The 27,783-nt window shown below is 45.2% G+C and overlaps 1 protein-coding gene across 1 annotated transcript; it reads right to left on the bottom strand.

Moving 5' to 3' along the window:
* Positions 1-19,311: 19,311 nt before the first annotated feature.
* Positions 19,312-24,054, bottom strand: NHERF1 (NHERF family PDZ scaffold protein 1). Its single transcript, XM_063960684.1, has 7 exons — positions 23,708-24,054; positions 23,451-23,489; positions 21,689-21,850; positions 21,403-21,556; positions 20,703-20,743; positions 20,484-20,612; positions 19,312-19,890 (listed from the first exon to the last, which is right to left on the bottom strand). The coding sequence occupies exons 1-7, from the start codon at positions 23,987-23,989 to the stop codon at positions 19,723-19,725; spliced, it is 975 nt and encodes a 324-aa protein (XP_063816754.1). The 5' UTR covers positions 23,990-24,054; the 3' UTR covers positions 19,312-19,722.
* Between the last annotated feature and the right edge of the window lie 3,729 nt (positions 24,055-27,783).

The following is a 27,783-nucleotide window of genomic DNA, read 5'->3' on the forward strand; positions in this document are numbered from 1 at the left end:
AGGCAAGTAAACATATCAGAAACACATGGACAAGAACCCTAAAACATATTATTATTTATATTTACTGTAGATGACTTTGTTCGAAGAGTTCATCCTTTTCACCAACATCTAATATCTGTTTTATTGTTTGTTGTTTTTTTTTACGACCAATTACATAGTTTCTGAGGTTGAAAAAAGACAATTTGTTCATCGAGTTCAACCTGTTAGTGATCTCCTATACTGTGATATTTTAAAACTAATATTAACTGTGGTGAAAGTTTAGCCATTTTGTCCATTCGTTTTTTATTTCATGTTAGTTTTTTACTTTAGTGCATGATTCACCCCCCATAACCCTGTATATACTTATCCGTTAGGAATTTATCTAGCCCATTCTTAAAAGTAACGATCTAGTCCGTTATTACTACATTCTCAGGCAGGGAATTCCAAATACGTATTGTCCTTACTGTGAAGAAACCTTTCCGTCTCAGGCTGCGAAATCTTCTCTCCTCTAACCTAAGCGGGTGTCCGCGTGTCCTTTTTGTTGATCGTACCAAGAACAAGTCCCCTGCTAGCTCTGGGTACTGTCCCCTTATATATTTCTAAATGTTAATCATCTACCCTCTTAATCTCTGTTTTTCCAGTGTAAACATGCACAGCCTATTATTATTATCCTTTATTTATATGGCGCCACAAGGGTTCTGCAGCGCCCAATTACGGAGTACATATGCACATAATCAAAACAGGAAATCAGTGACTTAGAGTTGAAGACAAGTTTCAAGGTGGTCAAAAAACTGCAGGATTTGGGCAATTGAGGATTATTAACGTAAGAAGTGGATAAGCACATGAGGGAAGAGGGCCCTACTCGTGAGAGCTTACATGCTAAAGGGGAGGGGCAGATAGACAGGGGTGACACAGACGGGGTAGACCGAGCATGGGACCGAGGGTTAGGATGAGATTTGGCTAGGTTTGGTAAAGAAGTGGGTCTTAAGAGCCCGTTTGAAGTTCTGTAGAGAGCTGGAGAGTCTGAGGGGGAGAGGTAAGGAATTCCAGAGCAAGGGAGCAGCACGTGAAAAATCTTAGAAATAGGAGTGGGAGGAGGTAATCAGAAGACAGGAAAGTCGGCGTGCATTAGCAGAGCGAAGAGGACGGGTGGGAGAGTAAAGGGAGATAAGGTCAGAGATGTCAATGGGAGAAGAGTTGGTGAGTGCTTTGTAAGTGAGTGTTAGAAGTTTGAATTGGAGCCTAACAAGCCTTTCCTCGTATTCTAGTGTCTCCATCCCCTTAATCAATTTGGTTGCCTATCTCTGAACCTTTTCTAGTTCCAGGATATCCTTTTTATAGTATGGTGCCAATAATTATGCACATTATTCAAGATGTGGCCTTACTAGTGATTTGTATAATGGGAGTATAACAATCTCATCCCCTGCATCAATTCCCCATTTTATGCATGCTAATACCTTGTTTGCTTTTTTTTTGCTGCATTCCTACTTTGGGTACTACTGTTAAGTTATCTATGTGAACACCTAGATCTTTTTCCAATACAGAATCCCTAGTTTTTCCCCATTTAGTGTGTAAGTGGTATGTTTGTTCTTGCTTCCAAAGTGCATTACCTTACATGTGTCTATATTGAACCTCATTCTCCATTTTGCTGCCCACGCTTCCAGTTTAAATAAATCCTTCTGGAGACTCAGCATCCCCCTGCGAGTTTATAACCTTACACAGTTTGGTATCATCTGCAAAAATTAACACCTTGCTCTCTAGTCCTACCTGTAAATGATTTATGAAGATGTTGAACAGTAGTGGTCCAAGTACAGACCCCTATGGCACACCATTTAGTACTTTCAGTCCATTTTGAAAAAGTTCCATTTACCACCACTCGCTGCTCCCTTTTATCCAACCAATTTCTAACCCAAGTGCATATTGCGCTCCCTAGCCCAAGTTCTCTAAATTTATAGATAAGTCTTATGTGCGGTACTGTATCAAGAGCTTTAGCAAAATCTAAAAAGATTACATCCACCTCCTTACCCTGATCTAGGTTCGCACTAACGGTTTCATAAAAGCCTATTAAGTTAGTTTGACATGATCTATCCTTCAAAAATGTCATGTTGGTTCCTATTAATAACCTTATTGGTTTCAAGGAACTCCCGTATACTATCCCTTAAAATACCCTCCAGTACTTTCCCCACTATAGATGTAAGACTACAGGTCTATAATTACCCGGTTCAGATTTACTTCCCTTTTTAAATATCAGCACTACTTCCGCTATACACGTCTTTGGGGACCATGTCTGATATGAGTCAATGAAAATCAAATATAGGGGTCTTGCAAATTCGGAGCGTAGCTCCATGAAAACCCTTGGTGAATTCCGTCGGGACCAGGTGATTTATTAATCTTAATATTTTTTAATCAGTCACAGACTACTTCCTCACTTAAATAAGCATTTAGTAGTGGGACATTATCATTGTTGAGGTTATGCATCAATCCCGCCATCTGGTCCTCTTTTGTGTGTACAGATGAGAAAACCCTGTTTAACTTTCCGCTAGGTCAATGTCGTCTTTGATTAAGACGCCCAACTTGTCTTTTAAAGGACCTATACACTCTTTCTTTAATATTTTGCTGTTGATGTATTTAGGGTTTGATTTACTTTCTTATGCTACTAGCTTTTCCGTTTCTAATTTAGACGCTCTGATTTCTTTTTGCATATTTTGTTAATGACTCCCCCTTGCCGTCTGATTTATACATTTTGAAAGCTCGCCTCTTTTTGGCAATTAGTTCCTTAATCTTTTTGTTAAGCCACATTGGTTTGGAATAATTACTACTTCGTTTGCTGCCCATGGAAATGAATTCACGAGAACTATCGAGCAACATTTTAATGCATCCCATTTCTCTGCGGTAATCTTGCCTTGAAATACAATTTCCCAGTCAATGTCCCTAAGAGCTTCCTTCATCATTTCAAAGTTGGCTTTGCTAAAGTTCAGAGTCTTAGTTGAGCCTATATAAGGCTGCTTGTGAAAACTGATATTGAATGTGACCATATTGTGGTCTCCGTTACCTATGGGCTCCCCTACTATATTTGATATCAATTCCCCATTGTTTTTTAATACCAGGTCTAAAATTGCATTGTACCTAGTTGATTCCTTGATTAGTTGAAATAAGTAGTGATCATTTACTGTATTTAAAAACCTATTACCCCTAGCAGTATCACATGAATCATTTGTCCAGTTAATCTCTGGACAGTTAAAATCTCCCATCACTATTACGTCTCCTAATCCTGACGCTTTTTCGATTTGCTTTAGTAACAATTCCTCATCAGCCACATTAATATCAGGTGGCTGGTAGCATATCCCTATTAGTAGTTTTTTAGTTCACTTACCACAGCCTGCAATTTCTACCCATAAAGTCTTTACAATATTTCCCGTCCCATCGCAAAAATGTCTTCTTTATATCAGGTTTTTAAAAAGGCTTTACATAAAGACATACCCCTCCACTCCTTTTATTTAATCTGTCTTTCCTGAACAGCGTATAACCTCCAGATTAACTGTCCAATCACGAGATTCGTCCCACCAAGTTTCAGTAATACCTAGATCATACTGTTCTTTTGCTGCAAGGACCTCTAGTTCCCCCTTTTTCCCTGTAAGGCTTCTAAGATTAACATACATACAATTAAGATTAGTAATCCTTCTTATGCTAGGAACACCATTTTCTATATGCAATGTTGGCGATCCATAATCATCGTTAATTTTCATTTTGGTAATACCCTTGCCAGCTTCTCTTTCCCTCCCCCCTTCTCCATCCCCATTCAGCTCGCTACCTCCATCCTTACTATTCTCACTGCTTGACCTGTAGTTTCTAGTTAAACCCTCTAACCATCCTTCCCCCCAGCACTACTGCCCCCTCCTCATTTAGGTGCAATCCATTCAGGGCCGGATCTTGCCCTTGTGGCGCCCCGGGCAAAAATGGGGGCGTGGCTTCATATGGGGGCGTGGTCAGTTACGCCCCCATTTGTGCCCCCTGTAGCGCAGCTAAAAAAAAATAAAAAAATAAAAGTATACTTACAATCCCCGCTCCTGATTCCAGACCTCCTCCTCCGCCGGCGCCGCTCTTCTCCTGGACTCGGATGGTTGTGTCTGTCCTCGGATCTATGGGAGAGACGTCATTACGTCTCTCCCATAGCACAGCATAGACACTAGAGGTCAATTATGACCCCTAGTGTCTCTGCCACTATGCTGTGCGGTGCGCGATGACGTCATCGCGCACCGCACAGCACAGTCCTCTCCATGAAGGGAAACTAGACGCTTAGCGTCTGGTTCCCTTCAAAGCGGGGGACCAGCGGCGGGCACAGCGGGGGGCACTGCAGAGGGCACAGTGGCGGATCTTGCCATGGTGCGGCGCCCTCCGGAAGGCGGCGCCCCAGGCAAAAGTACTGCTTGCCCGTGGCAAGATCCGGTACTGAATCCATTGCGACAAAAAAGATGGCGCCTGAGAAGTCCGCCCAGTGTTCCAAGAACACAAACCCCTCTATCCTACACCAGTCCCTAAGCCACACATCTACCTCCTTAATCTCACTCTGTCTCCCTTGACTAGGATGTGGCACAGGTAATAGTTCAGAGAATATTACCCTAGATGTCCTTTCCTTTAGAATCTGGCCTAGGTCCCTATAATCTTTCTTAAGGACATCCCACCTACCACTAACTTTGTCATTGGTGCTAACATGCACCAAGACCGCTGGATCGTTCCCGGCCCGGCCCAGTCAATTCCCTTAATTTATTTTTCAAAAATATTTTTTCTAGACATTTTGCAAAGACTGACGAAAGTACAACTAAATTGAACAGAGGAAAACATGAGGATATATGTGGATCATTAGTTTTTTTTAAGTAGATTTTTTTTGCACAGTTATTAGAAAATCATCTACCATTTGCTCTGCTCTTCAGACATGTCAACCTTTTGATATCCTTGTTTGATTTGAATGATGTGCAAAAAAAAAAAATGGAAAAATAATAAATAGGGACAATTTTACAGGTATACATAGAAAAGCAAACTTAGGCTTCCAGCGGTAAATTATCAATTTAATCCTTGTGATAGACGTGGCATTATTGTTGTGTGGCTTTCTGTCATGTACTGTATGAATAAAAAGGCAATAACAAACTTTAAAATATTCAGTGTTTCGGGGTGTTACCTTCTAACCCAGGGCTTCTCAAATCCAGTCCTTGGGACACGCTAAGACCACTTTTCCCCTGCTGCTATATCCCTGGTTATTGCCAGGTTAACAAAGGTCCCGGCTCAGTGGAAAAGGGTTAATACTAGAGATGAGCGCCTGAAATTTTTCGGGTTTTGTGTTTTGGTTTTGGGTTCGGTTCCGCGGCCGTGTTTTGGGTTCGAACGCGTTTTGGCAAAACCTCACCAAATTTTTTTTGTCGGATTCGGGTGTGTTTTGGATTCGGGTGTTTTTTTCAAAAAACACTAAAAAACAGCTTAAATCATAGAATTTGGGGGTCATTTTGATCCCAAAGTATTATTAACCTCAAAAACCATAATTTACACTCATTTTCAGTCTATTCTGAATACCTCACACCTCACAATATTATTTTTAGTCCTAAAATTTGCACCGAGGTCGCTGTGTGAGTAAGATAAGCGACCCTAGTGGCCGACACAAACACCGGGCCCATCTAGGAGTGGCACTGCAGTGTCACGCAGGATGTCCCTTCCAAAAAACCCTCCCCAAACAGCACATGACGCAAAGAAAAAAAGAGGCGCAATGAGGTAGCTGTGTGAGTAAGATTAGCGACCCTAGTGGCCGACACAAACACCGGGCCCATCTAGGAGTGGCACTGCAGTGTCACGCAGGATGGCCCTTCCAAAAAACCCTCCCCAAACAGCACATGACGCAAAGAAAAAAAGAGGCGCAATGAGGTAGCTGTGTGAGTAAGATTAGCGACCCTAGTGGCCGACACAAACACCGGGCCCATCTAGGAGTGGCACTGCAGTGTCACGCAGGATGGCCCTTCCAAAAAACCCTCCCCAAACAGCACATGACGCAAAGAAAAAAAGAGGCGCAATGAGGTAGCTGTGTGAGTAAGATTAGCGACCCTAGTGGCCGACACAAACACCGGGCCCATCTAGGAGTGGCACTGCAGTGTCACGCAGGATGTCCCTTCCAAAAAACCCTCCCCAAACAGCACATGACGCAAAGAAAAAAAGAGGCGCAATGAGGTAGCTGTGTGAGTAAGATTAGCGACCCTAGTGGCCGACACAAACACCGGGCCCATCTAGGAGTGGCACTGCAGTGTCACGCAGGATGTCCCTTCCAAAAAACCCTCCCCAAACAGCACATGACGCAAAGAAAAAAAAGAGGCTTTTTACTGATATTTGGTGTTTTGGATTTGACATGCTCTGTACTATGACATTGGGCATCGGCCTTGGCAGACGACGTTGCTGGCATTTCATCGTCTCGGCCATGACTAGTGGCAGCAGCTTCAGCACGAGGTGGAAGTGGATCTTGATCTTTCCCTAATTTTGGAACCTCAACATTTTTGTTCTCCATATTTTAATAGGCACAACTAAAAGGCACCTCAGGTAAACAATGGAGATGGATGGATTGGATACTAGTATACAATTATGGACGGGCTGCCGAGTGCCGACACAGAGGTAGCCACAGCCGTGAACTACCGCACTGTACTGTGTCTGCTGCTAATATATAGACTGGTTGATAAAGAGATAGTATACTCGTAACTAGTATGTATGTATAAAGAAAGAAAAAAAAACCACGGTTAGGTGGTATATACAATTATGGACGGGCTGCCGAGTGCAGACACAGAGGTAGCCACAGCCGTGAACTACCGCACTGTACTGTGTCTGCTGCTAATATATAGACTGGTTGATAAAGAGATAGTATACTCGTAACTAGTATGTATGTATAAAGAAAGAAAAAAAAACCACGGTTAGGTGGTATATACAATTATGGACGGGCTGCCGAGTGCCGACACAGAGGTAGCCACAGCCGTGAACTACCGCACTGTACTGTGTCTGCTGCTAATATATAGACTGGTTGATAAAGAGATAGTATACTCGTAACTAGTATGTATGTATAAAGAAAAAAAAAAAAAAACCACGGTTAGGTGGTATATACAATTATGGACGGGCTGCCGAGTGCCGACACAGAGGTAGCCCCAGCCGTGAACTACCGCACTGTACTGTGTCTGCTGCTAATATATAGACTGGTTGATAAAGAGATAGTATACTCGTAACTAGTATGTATGTATAAAGAAAGAAAAAAAAACCACGGTTAGGTGGTATATACAATTATGGACGGGCTGCCGAGTGCCGACACAGAGGTAGCCACAGCCGTGAACTACCGCACTGTACTGTGTCTGCTGCTAATATAGACTGGTTGATAAAGAGATAGTATACTACTAATATTATATACTGGTGGTCAGGTCACTGGTCACTAGTCACACTGGCAGTGGCACTCCTGCAGCAAAAGTGTGCACTGTTTAATTTTAATATAATATTATGTACTCCTGGCTCCTGCTATAACCTATAACTGGCACTGCAGTAGTGCTCCCCAGTCTCCCCCACAATTATAAGCTGTGTGAGCTGAGCAGTCAGACAGATATATAATATATATATAGATGATGCAGCACACTGGCCTGAGCCTGAGCAGTGCACACAGATATGGTATGTGACTGACTGAGTCACTGTGTGTATCGCTTTTTTCAGGCAGAGAACGGATATATTAAATAAACTGCACTGTGTGTCTGGTGGTCACTCACTATATAATATATTATGTACTCCTGGCTCCTGCTATAACCTATAACTGGCACTGCAGTAGTGCTCCCCAGTCTCCCCCACAATTATAAGCTGTGTGAGCTGAGCAGTCAGACAGATATATATATAATATTATATATAGATAATAGATGATGCAGCACACTGGCCTGAGCCTGAGCAGTGCACACAGATATGGTATGTGACTGAGTCACTGTGTGCTGTGTATCGCTTTTTTCAGGCAGAGAACGGATTATAAATAAAAGTGGTAGTCACTGGTCACTATCAGCAAAACTCTGCACTGTACACTACTGAGTACTCCTAATGCTCCCCAAAATTAGTAAATCAAGTGTCTCTCTAATCTATTCTAATTCTAAACGGAGAGGACGCCAGCCACGTCCTCTCCCTATCAATCTCAATGCACGTGTGAAAATGGCGGCGACGCGGGCTCCTTATATAGAATCCGAGTCTCGCGATAGAATCCGAGCCTCGCGAGAATCCGACAGCGTCATGATGACGTTCGGGCGCGCTCGGGTTAACCGAGCAAGGCGGGAAGATCCGAGTCGCTCGGACCCGTGAAAAAAAACATGAAGTTCTGGCGGGTTCGGATTCAGAGAAACCGAACCCGCTCATCTCTAGTTAATACAGGTCCAGTAACCCGAGAAACCAATCCAGCTAGCTTGCAGGGTTGGTCCCGGGTTAAGGGCAGTGTAAACTGGGTCATCTGACCTGGCTCCCATTTACAGCATGGGAAGATACATATGGACACTGCTTCCTGCAGCGCTGACACTGAACCGGGGGCAGGATCAGACATCATGGGGCGGAGCCAAAATATCTACTGGGGCTAATGCCTGACTCTCTGCGCTACTGCATCCGTATGCAGTGTAAACAGCTCCGACCAGGGAATAATCTGGGTTGGAGCCGTGGTGGAAAGGGGTCAGTACCAGTTAGGGGTCAGACCTGGGATTTGGGTGGAAAAGGGGAACAACAGTGCATGTTCTCCAGGTCTCCTCACAGAATCACAAGTGAAATAATTAGAACCACCTAGGTATCATTTAAAATGTGCCACCAGTAAGGAATACACCTGTGTTTCAGCAAGAAGACATGGCAAACATGCACGGTTATACCCCTTTCTCTAACGTCCTAAGTGGATGCTGGGACTCCGTAAGGACCATGGGGAATAGCGGCTCCGCAGGAGACTGGGCACAAAAGTAAAAGCTTGAACTAGCTGGTGTGCACTGGCTCCTCCCCCTATGACCCTCCTCCAAGCCTCAGTTAGATTCTTGTGCCTGAACGAGAAGGGTGCATGCTAGGTGGCTCTCCTGAGCTGCTTAGAGTAAAAGTTTATTTTAGGTTTTTTATTTTCAGTGAGTCCTGCTGGCAACAGGCTCACTGCATCGTGGGACTAAGGGGAGAAGAAGCGAACTCACCTGCGTGCAGAGTGGATTGGGCTTCTTAGGCTACTGGACATTAGCTCCAGAGGGACGATCACAGGTTCAGCCTGGATGGGTCCCGGAGCCGCGCCGCCGTCCCCCTTACAGAGCCAGAAGAACGAAGAGGTCCGGTGAAATCGGCGGCAGAAGACGTTCCTGTCTTCAACTAAGGTAGCGCACAGCACTGCAACTGTGCGCCATTGCTCTCAGCACACTTCACACTCCGGTCACTGAGGGTGCAGGGCGCTGGGGGGGAGCGCCCTGAGACGCAATAAAAACTGAAATACCTTAGGATGGCAAAAGAAATACATCACATATAGCTCCTGGGCTATATGGATGTATTTAACCCCTGCCAGTTTTCCAGAAAAAAGCGGGAGATAAGGCCGTCGTGAAGGGGCGGAGCCTATCTCCTCAGCACACAAGCGCCATTTTCCCTCACAGTTCCGCTGGAAGGACGGCTCCCTGACTCTCCCCTGCAATCCCTACAGAATCAGGGTAAAAACGAGAGAGGGGGGGCACTATTGGCAGCTAAATTATAAACAGCAGCTATAAAAGGGAGTAACACTTATATAAGGTTATCCCTATATATATATATATATATATATATATATATATATATATATATATATATATATATATATATATATATATATAGCGCTCTGGTGTGTGCTGGCAAACTCTCCCTCTGTCTCCCCAAAGGGCTAGTGGGGTCCTGTCCTCTATCAGAGCATTCCCTGTGTGTGTGCTGGGTGTCGGTACGATTGTGTCGACATGTATGAGGAGGAAAATTATGTGGAAGCAGAGCAATTGCCTGTGTTAGTGATGTCACCCCCTAGGGAGTAGACACCTGACTGGATGGTTGTATTTAAAGAACTACGTGACAATGTCAGCACTTTACAAAAAACTGTTGACGACATGAGACAGCCGACAAATCAATTAGTGCCTGTCCAGGCGTCTCAGACACCGTCAGGGGCGATAAAACGCCCGTTACCTCAGTGGGTCGACACAGACCCAGACACAGATACTGAGTCCAGTGTCGACGGTGAGGAGACAAACGTAATGTCCAGTAGGGCCACACGTTACATGATCACGGCAATGAAGGAGGCATTGAACATTTCTGACACTACAAGTACCACAAAGAAGGGTATTATGTGGGGAGTAAAAAAAACTACCAGTAGCTTTTCCTGAGTCAGATGAATTAAATGAGGTGTGTGATAAAGCGTGGTTTTCCCCCGATAAAAAAGTGCTAATTTCTAATAAATTATTGGCACTATACCCTTTCCCGTCAGAGGTTAGGGCGCGTTGGGAAACACCCCCTAGAGTAGATAATGCGCTCACACGTTTATCTAAACAAGTAGCGTTACCGTCTCCTGATACGGCCGCCCTCAAAGAACCAGCGGATAGAAGGCTGGAAAATATCCTGAAGGGTATATACACACATACTGGTGTTATACTGCGACCAGCAATCGCCTCAGCCTGGATGTGCAGTGCTGGAGTGGCGTGGTCGGATTCCCTGACTGAAAATATTGATACCCTGGATAGGGACAGTATATTACTAACTATAGAGCATTTGAAGGATGCATTACTATATATGCGTGATGCACAGAGCGATATTTGCACCCTGGCATCAAGAGTGAGTGCTATGCCCATTTCTGCCAGAAGAGCGTTATGGACGCGACAGTGGTCAGGGGATGCGGATTCCAAACGACATATGGAAGTATTGCCGTATAAAGGGGAGGAGTTATTTGGGGCCGGTCTATCGGACCTGGTGGCCACGGCAACGGCCGGAAAGTCCACCTTTTTACCCCAGGTCACCTCTCAGCAGAAAAAGACACCGTCTTTTCAAACTCAGTCCTTTCGTTCCCATAAGTACAAGCGGGCAAAAGGCCACTCATTTCTGCCCCGGGGCAGAGGAAGAGGAAAAAGACTGCACCAGGCAGCCTCTTCCCAGGAGCAGAAGCCCTCCTCTGCTTCTGCCAAGTCTTCAGCATGACGCTGGGGCTTTACAAGCGGACTCGGACACGGTGGGGGCCCGTCTCAAAAATTTCAACGCGCAGTGGGCTCACTCGCAAGTGGACCCCTGGATTCTGCAGGTAGTATCACAGGGGTACAAACTGGAATTCGAGACGTCTCCCCCTCGCCGGTTCCTGAAGTCTGCTCTACCAAAGTCTCCCTCCGACAGGGAGGCAGTTTTGGAAGCCATTCACAAGCTGTATTCCCAGCAGGTGATAATCAAGGTACCTCTCCTACAACAGGGAAAGGGGTATTATTCCACGCTGTTTGTGGTACCGAAGCCGGACGGCTCGGTGAGACCAATTTTAAATCTAAAATCCTTGAACACTTACATAAAGAGGTTCAAATTCAAGATGGAGTCACTCAGAGCAGTGATAGCAAACCTGGAAGAAGGGGACTATATGGTGTCTCTGGACATAAAAGATGCTTATCTCCACGTCCCAATCTACCCTTCTCACCAAGGGTACCTCAGGTTTGTAGTACAAAACTGTCATTATCAGTTTCAGACGCTGCCGTTTGGGTTGTCCACGGCACCTCGGGTCTTTACCAAGGTAATGGCCGAAATGATGATTCTTCTTCGAAGAAAAGGCGTTTTAATTATCCCTTACTTGGACGATCTCCTGATAAGGGCAAGGTCCAGAGAACAGTTAGAAGTCGGAGTAGCACTATCTCAGTTAGTGTTACGTCAGCACGGGTGGATTCTAAATATTCCAAAATCGCAGCTGATTCCAACAACACGTCTCCTGTTCCTAGGAATGATTCTGGACACAGTCCAGAAAAAGGTGTTTCTCCCAGAGGAGAAGGCCAGGGAGTTATCCGAGCTAGTCAGGAATCTCCTAAAACCAGGCCAGGTGTCAGTGCATCAGTGCACGAGGGTCCTGGGAAAAATGGTGGCTTCTTACGAAGCGATTCCATTCGGAAGATTCCATGCAAGAACGTTTCAGTGGGATCTTCTGGACAAATGGTCCGGATCGCATCTTCAGATGCATCAGCGGATAACCCTGTCGCCAAGGACAAGGGTGTCTCTTCTGTGGTGGCTGCAGAGTGCTCATCTACTAGAGGGCCGCAGATTCGGCATTCAGGATTGGATCCTGGTGACCACGGATGCCAGCCTGAGAGGCTGGGGAGCAGTCACACAGGGACAAAATTTCCAGGGCTTGTGGTCAAGCATGGAAACATCTCTTCATATAAACATTCTGGAACTAAGGGCCATTTACAATGCCCTAAGTCAAGCAAAACCCCTGCTTCAGGGTCAGGCGGTATTGATCCAATCGGACAACATCACGTCAGTCGCCCACGTAAACAGACAGGGCGGCACGAGAAGCAGGAGGGCGATGGCAGAAGCTGCAAGGATTCTTCGCTGGGCGGAGAATCATGTGATAGCACTGTCAGCAGTGTTCATTCCGGGAGTGGACAACTGGGAAGCGGACTTCCTCAGCAGACACGACCTTCACCCGGGGGAGTGGGGACTTCATCCAGAAGTCTTCCAAGAGATGGTAAACCATTGGGAAAAACCAAAGGTGGACATGATGGCGTCCCGTCTCAACAAAAAACTAGACAGATATTGCGCCAGGTCAAGGGATCCTCAGGCAATAGCGGTGGACGCTCTGGTAACACCATGGGTGTACCAGTCAGTGTATGTGTTCCCTCCTCTGCCTCTCATACCAAAAGTACTGAGAATCATAAAAAGGAGGGGAGTAAGACCTATACTCGTGGTTCCGGATTGGCCAAGAAGGACTTGGTACCCGGAACTTCAAGAGATGCTCACGGAGGAACCGTGGCCTCTACCTCTAAGAAAGGACCTGCTCCAGCAGGGGCCTTGTCTGTTCCAAGACTTACCGCGGCTGCGTTTGACGGCATGGCGGTTGAACGCCGGATCCTGAAGGAAAAAGGCATTCCAGAAGAAGTCATCCCTACCCTGATAAAGGCCAGGAAGGATGTAACCACAAAACATTATCACCGCATTTGGCGAAAATATGTTGCGTGGTGTGAGGCCAAAGAGGCCCCTACAGAGGAATTTCAACTGGGTCGCTTCCTACATTTCCTGCAAACAGGACTGTCTATGGGCCTAAAATTAGGGTCCATTAAGGTTCAAATTTCGGCCCTGTCGATTTTCTTCCAAAAAGAACTGGCTTCAGTGCCTGAAGTCCAGACGTTTGTCAAAGGGGTACTGCATATACAGCCTCCTTTTGTGCCCCCGGTGGCACCTTGGGATCTCAATGTGGTTTTGGGGTTCCTAAAATCACATTGGTTTGAACCACTCACCACTGTTGAATTAAAATATCTCACATGGAAGGTGGTAATGCTGTTAGCCCTGGCTTCAGCCAGGCGTGTCTCAGAATTGGCGGCTTTATCTTATAAAAGCCCTTACCTGATTTTTCACACGGATAGGGCAGAATTGAGGACTCGTCCTCAATTTCTCCCAGAGGTGGTTTCAGCGTTTCACGTGAACCAGCCTATTGTGGTGCCTGCGGCTACTAGGGACTTGGAGGACTCCAAGTTACTGGACGTAGTCAGGGCCCTGAAAATATATATTTCCAGGACGGCTGGAGTCAGGAAATCTGACTCGCTGTTTATCCTGTATGCACCCAACAAGCTGGGTGCTCCTGCTTCTAAGCAGACGATTGCTCGTTGGATTTGTAGTACAATTCAGCTTGCACATTCTGTGGCAGGCCTGCCACAGCCAAAATCTGTAAAAGCCCATTCCACAAGGAAGGTGGGCTCATCTTGGGCGGCTGCCCGAGGGGTCTCGGCTTTACAACTTTGCCGAGCAGCTACTTGGTCAGGGGCAAACACGTTTGCTAAATTCTACAAATTTGATACCCTGGCTGAGGAGGACCTGGAGTTCTCTCATTCGGTGCTGCAGAGTCATCCGCACTCTCCCACCCGTTTGGGAGCTTTGGTATAATCCCCATGGTCCTTACGGAGTCCCAGCATCCACTTAGGACGTTAGAGAAAATAAGAATTTACTTACCGATAATTCTATTTCTCATAGTCCGTAGTGGATGCTGGGCGCCCATCCCAAGTGCGGATTGTCTGCAATACTTGTATATAGTTATTGTTACAAAATTCGGGTTATTATTGTTGTGAGCCATCTTTTCAGAGGCTCCTTCGTTTATCATACTGTTAACTGGGTTCAGATCACAGGTTGTACGGTGTGATTGGTGTGGCTGGTATGAGTCTTACCCGGGATTCAAGATCCTTCCTTATTATGTACGCTCGTCCGGGCACAGTATCCTAACTGAGGCTTGGAGGAGGGTCATAGGGGGAGGAGCCAGTGCACACCAGCTACTTCAAGCTTTTACTTTTGTGCCCAGTCTCCTGCGGAGCCGCTATTCCCCATGGTCCTTACGGAGTCCCAGCATCCACTACGGACTATGAGAAATAGAAATATCGGTAAGTAAATTCTTATTTTTACACTGACCTGAAAATCCTGGTTTAGTGCACATAAACGTGCAGCAACCAAGGATTTAGCTCCATGGAAACAGTTCCACCCTGGTCCAGTCACCCAGGAATCTTAGAAGGGTGACTTAGCAGGGTTTCACCTGGGAAGGTTCCAGGTGTGCTGCAGTGTAAATGGGTAACCCGGGACCCGTTTACAGGACGGGAAGAGCCTTACTCTCAAGAACAAGGAGATGACGTTATCTCCAAGCCTGGCACTGCACCATTGTGAATAGCACAGATTTGGGAATAACCTGTATTGGTGCCACAGTGGAAATGGGGCAGTCCTGGGGTTGACCCGGTTTGGAACTGTGTTCCAAATCTCGGGACAGACCTGGGACACCAGTGAAAAAGTAGTATTAGCGTGTCCTGGGGTCTGGATTTGAGAAGCACTGGTCTAGGCTTTTACTTGGTTTCAAATGGGAACTGTATTCAGTGTTACGAGATGCAATTATATTGGGCATCAACCCCAAATGTACTTTTTATGGCCAAATAAACAATAATGCCAAATACTCCAGGATGCCCCCACAATCTCTGGGATTGGTCATTTCAGAGCAGTTTTTAAATGTATCACTAGTTCGAACTTCACTCTTCATATGCTGTCCTACAAAAATTAGCCAACTTGCATCTTGGGATAGGATACATTAATTACCTATGATACTGAGTCATTATTTTAGGGGCTCCAAACCACTGTCCTAAAGACGCACTAACAGCCCGGGTTTTAAGGATAATCAGCACCTCAGTTATTATAATGTAACCGTATGTTCAAGCATGTATGTCACTAAAACCTGGGGCCAGATGTAATGACGCCCAAGTTTGACGCAGTGTAGAATGCTGGCTGAACTAAAGGGGCAATCACTTACAAGGCATGGTTTTTTTCAATTAGCACTTTGTTTCCCCTAGTTTACACTCTCCACAGATGGCAGAAACCATTTTATGCCGTGAAGGCATACTCATAGGAGAGCTATTAGGATTGCCCTCTCTCAGCCCGTGCACATGCAGAGTTACTCAATCTCTCTCACAGGGACAGTGGTTATTGTTACAGATGTGGTTGCAAGTTCTCTTTAGTACATAGTGGGGATTTTTTCATTTACAAATGAAAATATCCATCACCATATGGACAGTTCATAACTGCAGTTATTAATACATAGGCCCCCAAGTCTTGATCCAAAGCAGTTAGTCAAGAAGCCCATACAACATGAGCAGGAATTTGCTTATGTAATTATAAAAAAATTTTTTTTTAACCATCTGTTTCCCATATTAAAAGAAATCTCCCTTGGCAAATCTACTTCTGCCACACAGTGTTCACGCTAGGCAGTTTTAGCAGGGCGCCACGCACTGCCCAATTTTTTTAAGGGCAAAACCTGCCCTGCCCTTTCTGCGGCGCCCTGCTAAAACTACCGCCTGCTTCCTGCCCTCACAGCGTGTAAAGATGAGAGCGCGCTTGGGGGAAGCCCAGCACCGCCGTAGGTGCTGGGCACGCCAACAGTGGCGCAGCTGGCCACCCACGCCCGCTTTTCTTACGTCTGCGGGCTGAACCGGCCACTTTTATTACCTGGAATGACCCCGCCCCCTATTTTGCATGGCTGTGCCCCCTTTTCGGCACTCACAGCGCCCCGCCTGGATTCTAGAGTGAACACTACACATGCATAGTATTTGTGGTTGCAAGTACCTTAGCGTATGTGGGCATGTCCAAGATGGAGACTACACATGCATTGTTCAGCCCATTGAACTGTTGGAGATTATAATTGGGTGGTTCAACTTAATTACCAGGGTATTTGCCAATATTTAAGGCACATACACATGGTGAGACACTTGCTATTCCCGATTTTTGACTATGTGATTTCCACCAGAAGCACCGATTTTGACTATCTGTACTTTCAATTTTGACTATACTTTGTACTAGATCATCAAGATGGACTTGCCTGCACAGTCTATCTAGCCTTGCGATACCAACCTAGCAAATCAGTATCACAAGCTGCCCAATACCTTGTGAATTCCACCAACTTTCCTTGCAATTTAATCGAAAGGATTTCTCACCATGTGATCACATCTTAACTCTCCAGCGTCCCCCTGACAAAGTGTGCATGTAAAATATGTTGGGACAGATTTAATTTTTTTGGTGGTGGTGTTTTGGTACGAGGTGTGCGACATCAACTTTCTCTACTTTTTGGATTAATAAACAAAAATCTTGTTCCATCTATAATTTATGTTACGGATATCCAATCCTGTATTTTAACTAGCTCATCATTTTATACATTGGCCTGGAAGTTTGAGGATTAACATTTACTTTTTATTTAACATTTTAAAAAGCATTATTTAGCACAATCATGTTTGTTAATGTTTTCCCATTCTAAATATTACTCTAGCAAGTGTTATGGGCATGGAACAGGTATTTATTGTCAAGTCAGCTATATTTGACATTTGCGCTTTTTCTTCCATTGTTTACTGAGGCCTCAGACATCACAACTTACTTTGATAAGGATTATCAGCAGTGTATAAGGAGTTTATTTGCACAAGCACCAGATTCACATTAAACTTAATGCAATCATCTTACATTTCCTGAAAAGTAAATGTATATGTTTGTTGTAACGATTGTAAATTAAGATATTTCTCATAAACCTGAAGGTGCTAGTCTAGCAACATATTTCAGGTTCATAGGTAATGAATGCAAGCTTCAGAGGAATGTAATATAGTAATTACATTTGAAGACAGTGTCAATAGTTCATCTTTGCTGGAAAAACAAAGCTGCATAACATAACTTTTATTGGTTTGGAAAGTTGAGCTGTATGGAGATTGGCAATGAGCACACGTCACCTCCTAGCAGAATGGTAAGATTAGTAGCTCAGCCAACACAAGGAGCAGTGCAGGGGGTTACATGACCAATAATAATCCATAATATGGTAAAGTAGGGGGTGGGAGGCAGAGATCTGGGAACAGACCTTTTTCCTGTTAGGTGCTCCTGTAGTAAAAGGATAGACGTAGTAAATTGGATGTCTGCAAAGAATGCAACATTGTGGCAGCCATTTTGTGGGCCAACCTGACAGTCATGAGAATGTAGAGTACAAGTATAAATTCTCAGGAGGTTAAACCAGGCCTTATGAATATTAAGTACTCGAGAATTTTTTTTTTTTTTTAATAAAATAGGCTGCTCACCTAGCTCAAATAAATTAGACTCTATAGGGGGAATTCAATTGTTTTGGGTGTCTTTTTTTTTTTAATCGTGCAAGACTAGACTGTTTGGGCACACATGCATATCATGCACATCCTGCTTAAACAGACAGCGTTTAGCCACATAAAATGTCTTAACCTGTCTAGAGTCCTGCTTTGGGCGTACCAACTACTACTGTTCGGACGCCCATAGTGCAGAGTTTGCACACTTTCTTGCACCTCAGGAGGAGGGAAGAGTGGCCACTGGGTGGCCGAACTGTTGAACAGATGAATTGCTGCCATCAGGCACTGTCTAGCAGCGGCTACAATAAAAACTGAATTCTCCCTATGTATAGCAGTTCAATTGACCAGGCATTTACATTAAATATGGACATCACTGCACTAAAGCAGTAAAGTAGAACATACATGAAACTTAACTTGCAAATGATTTGGCAAATGTAAAAAAATTTCATCATTAAAATAACCCATGACGAGTTATCTAATGTTCTGCAAGTTGACACATACAGCATCCACCCAGGCATACAAACATTAGTGTTAACAATAGACCATATCAAGTAAAGGCCACCCTCAGTACACTATAGGAACAGCTAATGTTCTCAGTACCCTACATGGTAGTACCTGTACATTAGAGGTCCACCATATCAAGAATGTTTATTTATATTGTACACTATGGCAGAACAGTAGTTTTACATTACAGGTAGTAAAACTATCAACTGTTCGTAGCATTCTTTAAGCAAAGTCACCACACCAGAAGAAGGACGGAAACACATACCTGCAGTATGAGAGAATTATGGATTTAAGACTACAAAAAAAAAAAAATCCTTTTGATATACTGGGATCAATATATTGACTCAGTTTTATGTAGATTCACAATGTCAGCGACATTGAAACTAATATGTTAACTTATTGGGCCTTATGCAATCGCAGCGCTGGTGCTATTTCGGCAAGTCTCCATGTATTTTTAAAGCTGCAATATTTGAGACAAAAACAGCTTGTTTTACCTTTTTAACATCTGGGTAAACTCCATAGGCTTATACCCATGCCTGCACCTCCTGAAGTAAGGCTCATGCTCTTAATCAGTGTGGACTCTGGATCTCACAGGAGTATCTCCCTCCTTGAGAACTCCAATTATCACGGCAGATGTTGTAGAGGTATAAGTGGGATGGGGAGCAGAAGTGTGGGGGGGGGGGTTGGGAATAAGTGTCCCCCCTAAGCCAAAGTACCTCCCTCCTAAAATCAAGGCCCACCCATGCAGTTTTTGCATATAGGAATGGTGGGGGGGGGGGGGGAGAAGAAGCTTCAGTTTCATAGTAATTAGATGTACTCAGGACAGAAAACTCAATAGAGGCAATTAATCTTCGATCACAGAATTAACCGTCAACCAAAAGAGTAATCAACCTATGGAATCACCTGAACAGAGGATTGTGAAACAGCAAAACACTTTGTAAGGAGAGCTACACATCTCTCCTCGAAGCCCATACCTTGTACACCCAAATCAAAACCAGCAAGACTGTTAAAAGTAGAGAAATCTGTATTCCACTGAACAACATATCTAGTGAATCAAAAACATTAGAAAAAACGTATACTTGTTGAAAAACTGGAAATTTAGCAGGACCTTGCAAGTCTGAGACTAACAGGAAAAGTTTGTGCATTTTTACACAGAAAAGCATCTTGCTCCAGCACCTGACTAAGACAGCAACACTGCTGTAGGTTACCATGGATCTTGGTCCCACTTGGGTGCCAACACTTTATCCTGAACTCCAGACACAAGTAGACAGGTTCACAGGTTACGTGTAAATATACTCCCAAAATGGATTTACAAGATTAGGAAGCACCATCTCTGGTAACAGGAATGGAAAACAAGATGCTGGCAATTAAGATCACAGGAACATTGCTGTGATGGAGCCAAACGACTTCTCTGCCCTCACAGGCTACTGAACACTTCTTTTCTTTTATTCCAGTCCATGGTAGGTGCCCTTTTCTGTGATCGTTTCTGGTGGGCTCGCTCCTTGGCCACTGCCAACGACATATTGAGATCTAGAGATTCTGCAGCAGGCTGAGCTTCAGAGGCAGGGGTAAAGTTCAAAGAGTCCTAAAAGACAGATAACAGATTTAAATTCAAAACGCGTACCACAGGCAGAAAATGACACTAATAGTCCCTACACACTGGCCGACATCAGTCAAAGATATGAACGATCTCGTCCATAAATGAACGCGATACCGTTCATATCTTTGAGTGTGGAGGCTCCAGTGATGAACGATGCGCAGCCCCGCGCATCGCTGGTCCCCCTCGGCTGTACATGCAGGCCAATATGGACGATCTCGTCCATATTTGCCTGCACTTCAGTACAGCTGGGTGACGGGGGGAGTGAAGAAACTTCACTGCCCCTCCACGTCACCCGTCTCTGCCGTTGGGCAGCTCGGCCAATGTGTAAGGCCCATAACTTCTTACCAAACAAAACAAACCACACCAGTTTGCTCATATGGACACCTTCACACACAATTCTATAGATGAAGCTCATTGACTAGTTCAGCACTAGGGTGTGCCAGTATACGAAAAAATATCTTTTGCGGCAGGAAAGCCAATTAAGGAGGCATTTCCAGTGCATTCGTTTCGGGATTCTGTTTTAGAACAACCCATGCCATGTTTTTTCATAGGTGATTTCATACATTTGCTCAGATTACCTCCACAGAATTTTCCTTCTGAGTTTCCAATCGGGGAGCATTTTCCAGCGGCTGAGGCTCCGGAGAAGACAGTGGAGAATCCGATGGTGTCTCGCTATCAGAGTTCTCCATGTCAGGTAGATTGTCCACCTGTGACAAAAAAAAAAAAAAAAAAAAAAATGCTGATTATACAAAGCTTGAAGGAACCAAAAGAAAGCAGAAAAGAAAATGAAACCTCACCTTTTCTATGTCTCCATTGGCAACTTTTTCTGGTAGAGGACCTTGGAGATAAATACAATGACATTACAACTCCAGCTATGGCAAGATATTCTTACACATTGTTATGACCACATCAGACCGTTCTATTTGGCTTGATGCTACCAACAATGCAAGTTGTTCCGCCTCTATTTTTAACTATAAACAGCAAAATAAAATAAAAAGTGACGGCCCAAAGCAACAACTGTTCACAAAGCTCATTTAAAAAAAAAAAAAAAAAAAAAAAAAAAAAGAATGTTATGGAAACTATTTCAGGGCTTCTTAGTATGTGAAACATTCTGTCAGCAACTTTCCTTCTAGAACATGATTCTGCATACAGACAGCAAAGTAATGAAAGTCTGCAGTGTGAAAACCAATTAGACTGAAGGGGATTATTCTGCAAGTCACCATAGTAACCCAGGAGGCAGAAAAGCAATAAAGAAATATAACCCCCCCCTGAAAATTCTTTTGGGATGTAGGTCATAAACCTAAGAGTCAAAGTTACAGTTTACAACAAAACACAGCAAACAGTTAGTTGAGCAAATTACAGGAATATTTCACACCTCCCCCACATGAGATGAGAACTCCCAGCACAGATTGAATCTCTATAATCTGGTTAAGAATATTGGACAAGGGAGGAAGGGGGGAGAGTGGGAAATGGCACTAAGTCAACAATTTTACTCACCTGACAGGTGTTCCCTTTGAGGGGTCACATGACATTCCTGGAAGTATTTATCTGTCTCCGGATCCACAACAAGCAGTGTTGTTTCATCACCACCTGACTTAATGGCACTCACCACGTCAGCATGTTGTTTTCCCAACATGCTTTCACCATTCACCTGCAATACGCACACATCACACGTAAATGTATACTCGGTCACTTAGCTTTATCCCATAAGGACCTTAAACAGAACAACTTATTCATTTTGCTTCCCAAATTGCCATCAATTAGCAACAGTAGATACCCATACCTCCAAGATGCGATCTTTCGGTAGGAGTCCAGCATATTCCGCAAGGGAATCAGGATCCACTGCTCGGACATACTGTCCTGGGTGGTTTTTGTCACTGTGCAGGTTGAAGCCATAACCGTTGGGACCTTTCTTCATGGTGCACAGTCTGGGACGCAATTCACTCTTTAGAAACAAAAGTTATATAGGACTAGCAAAACAATCATTGCATGTACACAAGATAATTTATATATATAAAAAACATTTTAATAAATGCACCAAGGTCTTGGAAGTACACACATGTACCCCTGCTTACCAATTACTCCCTCATGTAACTTATTGTGTAGATTTACAAGTTACTTTTTAAGTTCCGCATGGTAAAACAGACCAAGTTATCCTGTGGTACTTGTCACATACCACATATTGAGGATATTTTCTGATATTTTAAAGACACCTGTACCTGGAATACTGCCACTGATACAGGAAATAGAAATTGATTTGCCATCCCAGCATGTCTAGGCATGCCACTCAAATATTTACCCCTCAGTTCTGGCACCTAAAACTCATGCAACAATAGACAAAGACAGAGGTTACAGAAAATGAACACAATCAAAAGGTGGGTAATGTATTTAACTCAGTAAGAGGAAAGTCAAATTAAGGCATACCACAACATTGAGATAAACAAACATAACTTTCATCATCTCTGCACAATAACACTCACTAGCATGCCTCAAAGAAACAATACAATGTATTACTTGGCCGCTATATGGGAGGAAAAGCGGAAGCCATAGGGCCGAAACACACGAGGCGGCTGGGGCCGCCCGGCAAACACCCGGCCGGCTTTAAACCGCTGCCGTGATGTAAAGACACATGCAGCGCAATGTGTCCTTACACACATCACGGTCCCGGCCCGGCTGCCAGGTTGCAGCCGGGTCTCACCACTGGAAGGTCCGGCTGCCGGGCGGGCGCCTGGCCGTCTTTGCAGCCAGTAAACCGTGTGTGAAGGGGAGCTTTCACACACAACGTTTTTTTCCAAGCAGTGTCTAATGCTGCGCATGCGCACAGCATCACACACGGCTCAAAGCCGTCCAGTGTGAGCGACTGACGGTTTCTCCCGGATGGCAAAAAGCCGGACAAACTTTGTCCGGCTGTTTGCCATCTGGGAGAAACCGGCAGAGTCGCTCACACCGGATGGCTTTGAGCCGTGTGTGATGCTGTGCGCATGCGCAGCATTAGACACTGCTTGGAAAAAACCCATTGTGTGTGAAAGCTCCCCTTCACACACACAAGGTTTACGGACCTTCTAGTGGATAGTTCCGGCTGCAACCCGGCAGCCGGGTCGGGGCCGTGCAGTGTGAAGGGACACTACCCACACTTAACTACAATGCCGGCACGGGAAAAAGCAGCCTGGCTTTTTCTTGGCCGGCAAAGGCCGGGTAGTGCGTTTTAGCCCATACACATTGCATGCATACTGTATACTGGTTCGCAAATTGCATGTCACACTCCACCCTATAGCAATTAAGCCGTCACTACAGATCTTATTCCTTTAGGGCACAAATTGCTGAGATTACAGGCATAATACCACCACATTCAGCGACTACCAGTGAATCAGATTTCCAAAATCAGCCCCTGTATTACGATTTCCCAAGTCTGCGGGGAACATCGGTCAGTGACAGGACAGCACGCACAGGAGACGGGTCACCCAGGAGCCACCGCCTCCCTATGCTGCCTCTCCGTGTGAGTGTACACCTGCAAGTCAATCGGGCACTAACTGGGCTGTACTCACCCGCTCCGAGACAGGTGCTGCCACCGGCTGCCGGACACCCTAGGGAGGAGAGAGCACAGGTCAGCGCTGCCGGAGAGGAGACGCCAGGAGCAGCAGCAGCCCCACACCCCCAGTGACAGCTCACCCACAGGTATCGTTAGTGAAGCACAGACACCCGCATTAGGGCCACCCCAGCGGCTGCAGGACGGGACCCACCCTGGCACCAACCCGGCTGCTAAAGGTGAGCGTGGGAGCTACCCGCAACAACACCCGGATACCTGCGTGGTCGCTTCTACTTCCTCCTCGGGTCCCTCCACTTCCAGGGTGAGTTGCTCGGCGGCTGCCCGGATCTTGCCGACCACCTGCTGGTGTCCCAGCTCCCGTACATCCTCTCCGCACACCCGGATCAGCCGATCACCCGCTCTCAAACCGGCCTTCTCGGCGGGAGACCCGGGCTCCACAAGTCTCACAAACTGACCCGGTCTGTTCTTCTCGCTGTGCAGGTGGAAGCCGTAGCCCGAGGGTCCCTTCTCCAGCACACACAGCCGTTCCAGGGCCATCCTCCTCCCGCTCCGCTACCGCAGCTACTACTGTCCAAGACCAGAGTGTCCGCCAGCAACTCTAGAAAATGTCACTTATAGCAGAAGTGAGACTTCAGCACTGACAGACATCCAGCCGCACCAATCACACAGCGAGCTGAAGGCAATTAAGCGTTCTTATTGGACAAGTCATGGGGAACGGATGCGCTCATGCAAATGAGGCAAAGCATCAGCCGCACCCACTTCGTGGGGAATCGCTGCATATGACTCACATGACCCGATAGCACGACACGTGACCACCAGAGTGCAACTTCTGGCTGCTCACTTTCTAAAATTATTGTTTATTATTTCTGTATTTAATTTAAACACACACACACACACACACATTACAGCAAATTATAAATTAGGCTTTGTATGTCAATGAGACACTTTACATTTAGAAGTTTGTATTTCTCATAATTTTAATGAGAAGTATAAGCTTTTGAAACTGAAGTGTGTTTCATAAAAAAAAAAAAAAAGGAATTTATACATTTTCTACAATATCTCTCCTCGATGTTGCTGGGTAATTAGTATAGTGAGTCCTGAAGGTATTGCTACACTTGGGGAAGGTCAATTAAAAACAGAATAAAAGGGAGGAACCTATCATCAACCCAAAATAATAATCACGCCTGCCAGGGGCGTAACTTCATCCCAGTTGCCCAGAGGCAAGTTGGAGTTTGCCCCCCTTCCCCTCCAAAAAAACAAAAAAAAAGGAAAACAAATATGGTATGTGTTAGTATGTTTGTAAACATACACGTCCTACATAATTATATAGATAGCACTCGCTGCTGATCAGTGCCGTAACTACACATTTTAGCGATGTGTGCAAGAAATATCATCGGCGCCCCCCCCCCCCATTCATATTTTGAATAAGGCAAAATATAGGAGTGTGGCTTCATGGGGAAGGGGCGTGGCCACAAAATAATACCAATTTATAGTCCGCTGCACAGTATGCCCAATAGGGGCATAAGGTACATGCCTCATGGGGAAGGGGCATGACAAGATTGATACAAAGAGAAAGCCCATGTTATTATGATGCCCATTCCCACATTATATATACAGTAATATATTACACACACATTTAACAAGAATCCTCTTTATACCACATTCATGCACTTAACTTGAGAGCTCGTTGTTATTCAGTTACAATACCCTTTATTAAATCCTGGGTATGGCAGTATTGAATATACTGCCATACCCAGGATTCAAACCTATAACCTGTTGAATTCTAATCACACACCCTACTCATTGAGCTATTTGATCCTACATTAAAACTATGAACACTATATGAAGATACTGGTGCTTTGTATAAAAAATAATCAGCATTGCAATTGAGCAGATCTATGTAGTGTGCAGCCACACATCCAATCCCTTGTAGCCACACACTACATAGATCTGCTCAGCTGCAATGCTGAATATTTTTAACAAAGTACAAGGTAAGCTTCAAATAGTTAGAAATCTCTAGCTTAAAATTCTCTAGCTTTCTATGCCAGGGCCAACAGCTCAATTAATAGATTGTCTGACTGAAATGCCACAGGCAATGGGTTTGAATCTCAGATACGTCAGCATCTTGAAATGTAATAAAGGACAGTGTGACTGACTAACAAAGAAATCTCAAGTTGAGTTTATGAATGTTGTATTGGTATTAGAGATAGAATGGGTCAGGGTAGGAGACAGGGGCGGACAGGAGATGCTGGATTTTACAAAAGGAGAAAGCTGCAAGTGAAAAGGAATTAAAATAGATAATTTACAAGTGCTACCAACAGGGCCCCCTATCTTGCAGCGCTATGTGCGGTGCTCCTACCGCACACACCTAGTTACGCCCCTGCTGCTGATCAACATGGACCAAAGACCGCAGTGAATTTTCAGGGCTCCAGCTATGCTGTGAGACAATGGCCAGTTGGTCAGGGTCAGACTCACGAGATTCAGCCGTCTGCAGCATGCAGAATCAGCTTTCACTGGCAGTTCCCATCTCACAGTCCAGAAGTAGTGGCGGGTGCACCATCCCTTGCTGCAGCGCAGACTGAGCTGTACCAGGCAGGAGCTATCCTGTCCCCTATAGCAGGTGGAAGCAGGGCTCTTGGGACATAGCCAATAAACTCTGCAGCTGTTGGTGCACTGCAGAGTTCCACTGGAAAAGCAGCGGTCATACTGTGAACCACACAGGTGCTGCTGTACATGCAGGTGCCCCTTCAGGGCTTGGAGCCCAGAGGCAGGTGCCTCCATTGCTTCTGGGAGTTACGCCCCTGATGCCTGCCAACTGACAGATTTACAGGTACTAATATTGTGTAACTTTCCTAACTGTATTATGCACTAAATAATGGCTTACCTTGAATTGCTCATGCAACATTATAAATAGACTTTCAAAAATGCATCAGAAGATAGGATCGCTGAATCCCGTTGCCTGCCGCCTCTGCTATACAAACATGCAGCAGTAGCTGAGCAACATATAGAACAATTAAGCATTCCACATTTTCCAGCACTTGCCAGGACCATCTTAAGGTATAGGCATACTGGTCAGATGCCCTGGGTCCCACGATTCTAGGGGCCTTCAAGTAGGAAATGGCTGGGCCAGAAGGCATCTGCCTCCAGGGCTTATGCCTTCTGAGCTTCTTGCGAGGCAGGTAAAGAATGCTGTCCAGTCACTCTAATTGTGAATTACGCTCAATCAGCCCTGCCAGGCAGCACACTTTACCAGCCTCCGAGGCAGTGGCAGTTTTAAGTGCGGGCTATCAGGGTAAGTGCCCGGTGTGCTGCGACCTGAGGGCGCTGCTACAGTCACCCCACTAGCACCATGAATTGCATGCGCCCGCCTCCTGCTACCTGCTGGTCACCTGCTAACCACCCCCCCTAATCACACATGAAGCCGAGCAGAGGAAGTGTGAGGTAGGAGAGCCAGGAGCTGGGGGACCAAGTGCCAGTACTGCCATGGAGGGCCAGCTCCAGGCACGTTTGACATGGGCGACACTATTTATCGCGGCCATTGGAGCTGTGCACTGCCTGATGACAGCTGTCTGGCCACCAATGGGGGAGTGTTGTTGGCGGGCCAGGAATTATAGTGCGTGTGCTGTGCGATACACCACTTCACACTGGTGCAGTGGTGCAGTTCCTGTGGTGTGCGGCTGGGAGAGGAGTGGTCGTGGATGCCAGATGCCGGCGGTGACTACTGGGGAGCAGAGTGGCCACTCGTCACCCAGTGTGTGAGTATTATTATTGATTTAGGCTCTGACGTCCCCGCCGCCCCCGCCTATGATTTATAGAGTAAGCAGTGTGGTACTGCATATGACCCCCCCCCCCCCACCCAATATAATTATAATAGATGTATCTGGATCTGGCACTATGGGGGCATATATGTATCTGGCACTATGGGAGCATATATATATTAGTGATGTGCACAGGAAATTTGTTTTGGTTCTGGATTCGGTTCCGCGGCCGTGTTTAGGATTCGGACGCGTTTTGGCAAAACCTCTCTGAAAATTTTTGGTCGGATTCGGGTGTGTTTTGGATTCGGGTGTTTTTTTTTACAAAAAACCCACAAAAACAGCTTAAATCATAGAATTTGGGGGTCATTTTGATCCCATAGTATTATTAACCTCAATAACCATAATTTCCACTCATTTCCAGTCTATTCTGAACACCTCACAATATTATTTTTAGTCCTAAAATTTGCACCGAGGTCGCTGGATGGCTAAGCTAAGCGACCCAAGTGGCCGACACAAACACCTGGCCCATCTAGGAGTGGCACTGCAGTGTCAGGCAGGATGGCACTTCAAAAA

This window comes from Pseudophryne corroboree, chromosome 3, assembly GCF_028390025.1.
Source record: "Pseudophryne corroboree isolate aPseCor3 chromosome 3, aPseCor3.hap2, whole genome shotgun sequence".
Lineage (NCBI taxonomy): Eukaryota > Metazoa > Chordata > Amphibia > Anura > Myobatrachidae > Pseudophryne > Pseudophryne corroboree.